Source organism: Cynoglossus semilaevis, chromosome 14 (genome assembly GCF_000523025.1).
Source record: "Cynoglossus semilaevis isolate Cse_v1.0 chromosome 14, Cse_v1.0, whole genome shotgun sequence".
Taxonomy (NCBI): Eukaryota; Metazoa; Chordata; class Actinopteri; order Pleuronectiformes; family Cynoglossidae; genus Cynoglossus; species Cynoglossus semilaevis.
Window position 1 is genome coordinate 4,444,731 of NC_024320.1, and position 6,224 is coordinate 4,450,954.

The following is a 6,224-nucleotide window of genomic DNA, read 5'->3' on the forward strand; positions in this document are numbered from 1 at the left end:
AAAGGAAAGTTTACCTTATGTCTAAGGTGCGAGATCTGCTCACGTGCTCCACGAACTGTTGTTAAAAACATGCAGTTTGCCTTGGAGTATTTGCGGTGGTAACACTAGACATTTCAGCTGCCAGGGAAAGTACGATTTGCTGCGTCAGTGTTGTCAGGAATTTTATCCTGTATTATTTTAATAGTTAAACAATGATGAGGCCTTTAAAATTGTATTTGATCATAAAAAAGTGTGATCCGATTTTATGCTTGCTATGCATATTATATGTTCATATATTGATAATCCTTGTGCTAGGAAACTGATCACAACGCAAATTCTCAATAACTAAAGCAGGAAACAGCCCCCTCTTATGGTTATTTCTATATAGCACTTTTTGTAATATCTAAAAATATGGGACTCTGGGTCAAAATGGAAAGATTAGGGTCAACAAAGTTTTAATGCTACTTTAGTAGATAACATTTCATAGTAATCTTGTGGTTAAAAGGGTTTGTTTTGTTTTGTTGTCATTCTGTTAGCGTTGTCACTTCTGTCATTATGGAGGTGGACGCAGCCCCTGGTGATCTCCTCCTCCACCGTCCGTGGGTTCCTGTAAACATCAGTGGTAGCCAGTTCCTCGTCAAGACCTTGTTCAGGGATTCCTCGTACCACATCCTGCTGACAGACATGAACTGTGTGTGGGAAGAGAGGATGGACTCTTCTGCTATCCAGAGGCGTTCACAGGCACGTGGAAAATACACTGCAGTTGACATAGTTAGCTTGTCATGCGTTCTGTTTGTAACACATTCTCTCTTCACATTCCAGGAGCTGAACAAACGTTTGCGAGCTCCAGTCAAAGCCTTCTTTTCTCACCTGTGTGAGGTGGTGCAGCCATGTCTATCACAAACCAGCGGTGGCAGCAGTGAGCAGACGGCTGTTGAAGCCGAGCTCTCTCTGCAGCCTCAGGAGGATGACAGCCTCATGATGAGGTTGAAGAGCGAGTTGGCAGGACTGCCCTTCCACTGGAAGTTTCACTGCACCCCCGCACCTGTCACATTGGTACAGCCCACTTTCCTGTTTAGAGATTTTGATTGTTGTCTGGTACAGTATATACTGATTGTCATATGTAGTTATGCAATAGGTTATCACCTGTAAGATGTACGATAAATAGTTTTAAATTATACAATATTTTTGACCTTTCCATGCACCATGAAAGTGGTTTGGATTTACTAGAATAACCAGACAGACATGGACACGGTTGAGAAAACCACCCTGGGAGTTATACAGTACACTACATTGAACGTTGCTGGAATGAGGCTAGAGACCTTTGCCACTTCTGTGTGTGCACATTATATGTCCCATATATTTGTATGTTCATTTGTATTAACAATAATAAGTCTAATTGCATTCCTTCTTACTGTGGATTTGCGGGTTTGTAGGTTTGTGATCAGCTGTTGCGCCCTCTGCTGACCATGAGCCGCCTACTGCAGCAGCAGGTGGAGCAGCTGGGAGCCTTAATGGTGAGGAAGGATGCAGAGATCCAGGACTACAGGGAGAACGGAGCCGTGCTCAGCAGAGGTGTGTATTACTGAGTTATTATCAGCTCATCAGCTAATGCTGAGCATGACCAGTGTGTGGCACGAGCTGAACTATGTTCTAGTTGTCAGTTGAAATGAAATTCGTTTTTTAAGTGCTATTCATTGGCATCACCAAAGAAAAAGTCATTTTCACCCTTATTTTTCATCAACACAATGCGGGTATCACTGTAAAATCCAGTCGACCAGTATCCTCAGAGTAATACTTTTATCTCCACTACTGTGTTTGAACCCAGAGCGACTGCAGACGGATGTTTTTGAGAAGGACACTTACAGACAGGACTTTATAAAAAAGGTAAGAGTCCAGACACACAACAGCAACAGCAACCTGTTGTTGTTTTCATCCTCTTCCTCTCATTCCTGAACATTAGCCGGCTGTGGCGGCTGTGGCAGCAACCACGTGATAAAATGTTGCCGACGCTCCAGAGAGCGGAACTCTGTGTCTGACTGAAGTATGAGTCGCTGCAACTCATTTTAATGTTGCCGCATGTCGCTGTCTAGTCAGAGCCAGTATCTGTGTGTGTGTGTGTGTTTACTGCGTGAAGTTAAGGAATTTGTCATTACTGACTGTGCCAGGCCTTACACTGTGTGTGTGTGTGTGTGTGACCAGACTGCCCAGACATTCCAGATCTACATGTGAAATTTTCAAGGTGTGTCGGTCGTGTTGATGGAGTGGGTTGTTTCGTGAGCTGTTCTATCTTCAATAAAATATTATTGGTTTGTATGGGTTCTTAGAATCCTAAAAAGTGCTCACATTTTAATGGTTTTTCTTAATGATGCATCGATGCATCAGATTAATCGGCCAATGGGAAATTGACGCTGATAATTCACAGATGGTGAATGAAAAATATATATGGGTCTTATCAGTCACAGATATTGTAGCGTTCCATGGCGCAACTTCACTATCTAGTATCTACAATCGTGAGGTAAGGGCACAAGGTGTTCTAATGTTGCCCAAAATATTTCAAAATGGAGGAGTCTAACTTCAGAATCCACTTGAAAGTAATTAGGAAAGTTTTAACCACAGCAAAGAGTGAACTGCCCGAAAAAATGTTCAGCTGTAAATTGATAAAAGTCTTCTAAAATATAGCTCCAAACATATTTTGTGCAAAACTAAAGGAAATATAAAAAACAGGTTAGAATTATCACAGGAAACAGCCAAATGAATTTAAGATGAAAGGCTAAAAGATTAAATAATAATCTAAACTCTAATGGTCACTGTACAAATTTAACTAAACAGATCAGAGCTAAAAGAGTCAGATGGCTGATAACGAGTTCAAAGTTACATCATAGGCAGATTTACCCTACGACTGTTTGTCAGTTCTGATACTTATTGTCATTAAGCAGTTTTATTCTGTATAATCTCACAGGGAGATGGTAATATCTGTGTATACTCCTGTACTCTGTGAACCCACCCCCCCACCTCCCTTCCATACTTCCCACATCCTACCAACATAAATCATTGATCAAATTCAAAAGAATTGCTCCAGAGAAATTAGACGCAGGTAAATTTCCTTTTCTGCTGGAACACACTGTGGTGTAATTCAGAGCGTGTTTGACTCATCAGTTGCGTCGTGTGGTGGTTTCTCAGGAAGGAAAACCAGATGTTTGTTGATGCTGTTTGTCTAAAAGGACAAACCAGGAAAGATTCACATTTTTAGATGGTGGACAGGCTCCAGCTCAGGTATACAAGGAGTCATGGAAAGTTACATCAGGGTCACACTGGTGGCTCTGTGTTTGTGATGCTTCCAGGAGACTGTTGGAGACCACAGGAGTAAAACACAAGATCAAAGCCTTCTCCCTGACTCCAGAATTCCAAAGGCGGCAGTATTCAGACCAGAGACCAAAGTGAAATAGAGTCGTGTTTGAAAAAAGTCACTAGGATGCGTCAAATGGAGAATCACACTCGGCCATTCACACACACACACACACACACACGCGTGCACACACGCACATGCTAGTACGTACAGTTGTGTCCATGAAAGGATGAAGGCGTTTGGCATGACTGTGTTGTATTTATCCATCAGGGTCAGGACTTGACATCTGTCTGTGCTGTGTCTGTGACTCCTGTTTGAAGGGTCAGTGTCTGTGTCCATGGTGATTCTCACTCAATAGGCTGAGCTTTCCATCGGGGTCGCTGACCATCACCTCAACATCAGTTAAAACTACATACAATATTTCTCTATTGCACTGGAGATCTGATGGAATATATGTTGACATACTTTTATTTTTACTTTATATTTTTAACTATTTATGGACATAAATACCAGCAACACACACCCAAGAAAGACTGAAGCAGGATCATCGTGAAATCACTTTTCTTATTACACCCTTAATAGTTCATGAAGTGGGGATACTGATTGCTTCAGTACATCGAGTAGAAACGTCGGAAAGTGGTCATTGTTTTATCATTTCCATCCTTATAATTTGTTGTTCTTACATTTCTCTTCCTCCTCGTGGGGGCGCCAGAACACTTCAAAGGAGGTGCAGAACATGTAAAAATGAGGACAGGTGTAGGACAACATACAGTAGAACCTCGAGATACGACCATAATCCGTTCCAGGACCGAGCTCGTAACTGGAGGTGCTCGTATCTCAAATCATTTTTTCCCATAAGAAATAACAGAAAAAAAATGAATCTGTTCAGACTGCTTATTAGTGCTAATAACAATGGAAAAATATGTTTTGAATTGCTATAGAGACATACACACAAAAAATATATAGTATATAAGGATTCCTGTGATATAAAATAAAATGTTTTAATTATGAGTTCTTACCTTCGACGCTTATATCTCGTGGTTCCACTGTATAAACTAGTTAACTAACATAGAAGGGTTTTTTTTTTTAATTTTCAAATGTACAATGTAAACATCACTTTTTCTTCCAAAAACAATTAATCTTTCTATGACACAAACTCTGGGATCATTTCTGATGTGGTAGCAGACCATATCAAACAGAACAGCTCTCCTGAGTTCATGTGTCTTTGTCCATACGAGCATGCTGCTTCTTTTTACCATAGAGTCTAGAGCAGGTATGGGCAAACTAAGGCCCGGGGGCCGTAGGCGGCCCGTTCAGCTTTTTAATCCAGGCTGCCAAACTTTCCCAAATTATATAATTTATTTATATTATCATTATACCTCTGCCTCTTCACTGCAGTACCCACGTTTTCCCAATAGATGACGTAGAAAATGATAAAAGTATTTTAGCCTTTATGCGTGACTTTTACGTGTTATTTCTCTTAGTTCCCATGAACACCCCATCTCTCTGCTACTAATGCGGCCCCCTCTGTTTAATCTTAGGACAATTGTGGCCCATGAGACAAAAAGTTTGTCCATGCCTGGTGTAGAGGTCGTGGACATTCACCACAGGGTTCTGACCTCGGCCGCTGGTGATCAGTAATCAATAAGAAAACCAGGGAAACAAATGAGTTACTGGCCAAGCACCAACAGATGGAGCAGATCCAATATCTGCCTCATCGCTGCCTTTGGAGGTTGGTTCCAGTCGTTGTGTGTTTGTGCTTGCGCCATTTGTGGCCTTTGTTTCCCACACCAAGAGAGGAGGAAGGTCAGAGGGCCAGCGTAAGAGAGGAGATGATGACAGGAGCAGGAGCTTTATTTTCTCCGCAGCTTTCCATGAAAGGCCCCTCCCCTGACGGTCACCACACAAACACCCCACCCAGCTCAGGTCAACATTTGCATGGGTAGAATTAGCTCATCACACACACACACACACACACACACACACACACACACACACACACATACTTCACACATTTGGATTTGACCAAGGATGTTCGAGGGGCGAGATTTTTTTTTAATCGTTCTGAGATCACATCAACTTCCTTTTAAGATCTACATTTGTTTAATTCATGTGTGTGTGTGCACGCGAGTGTGTGCGGCAGCAGCTGTGGCAGAGGGGAGTGTCTGCTTGTCCACACAGAGCAGAGCAGAACGGGCTGTGACGCATGGTTTTGGTTTTCCACAGCAAAGTGTTGGTGTGTGTGTGTGTGTGTAGGTCACAGATGATGTGATTTTATCCTCACATTTGTGCGTAAATGTGTGTGTGTTTATGATCCACGCTGACACATGCCCTGTCGGTTCCAGTCACAGAAACTTGTCAGCCTTGAATTGAATTGTCACCATTGTGGAATTTCGCCAACTTCCTGTTTAACTTCTCAGCTCTACATCCTCCACTGATGCCGCTGCCGCTCCAGTTCAGTGACATCTGACAATTAGTGGCCACTCTCTGACCAGAAACACCTCACATGAGCTGCACACGGTCACATCATTAGGCCAGTTTACCTTTCTCTAAATCTCCTTCCTTTGTTGTAGTTTTTAGGTCTTTTTAAGCGTTGAAGTTGTTCTTTGATGCAGCACCACTCTCCACATGAAGCCCTTCACTCAGATCCTGATATCTGTGTGCTCTGACCAGAAGCTCTAAGTTGAGAGCAACGAAGGAAAACTAAGTTTTTCATCCAATGACCGCAGCAGCTGATGAAGTCCAAAATATACACTTTGAATGAAGCGCAGCTGAACGTGACGTGGAGAATGAAAGAGAAGCAGCGAACGTAGACGGGCTGATTTACCAAGAAACTGTACTATTGGTTAGAAATCACAGTTTGTCAACACTGCACATCTGGAGCTGGCGGTTCATT

General features: G+C 42.3%; 1 protein-coding gene across 1 annotated transcript in view; it reads left to right on the forward strand.

The window, feature by feature from the left end:
• Window positions 1–482: 482 nt before the first annotated feature.
• nhej1 (nonhomologous end-joining factor 1) overlaps window positions 483–6,224 on the forward strand; it is a 14,198-nt gene continuing 8,456 nt past the window's right edge. The window contains exons 1-4 of the mRNA XM_008324565.3: window positions 483–720; window positions 802–1,035; window positions 1,416–1,554; window positions 1,808–1,866. Coding sequence (XP_008322787.1) covers window positions 535–720; window positions 802–1,035; window positions 1,416–1,554; window positions 1,808–1,866 — 618 coding nt within the window. The 5' untranslated portion in view covers window positions 483–534. The remainder of the gene's footprint in view (window positions 721–801; window positions 1,036–1,415; window positions 1,555–1,807; window positions 1,867–6,224) is intronic.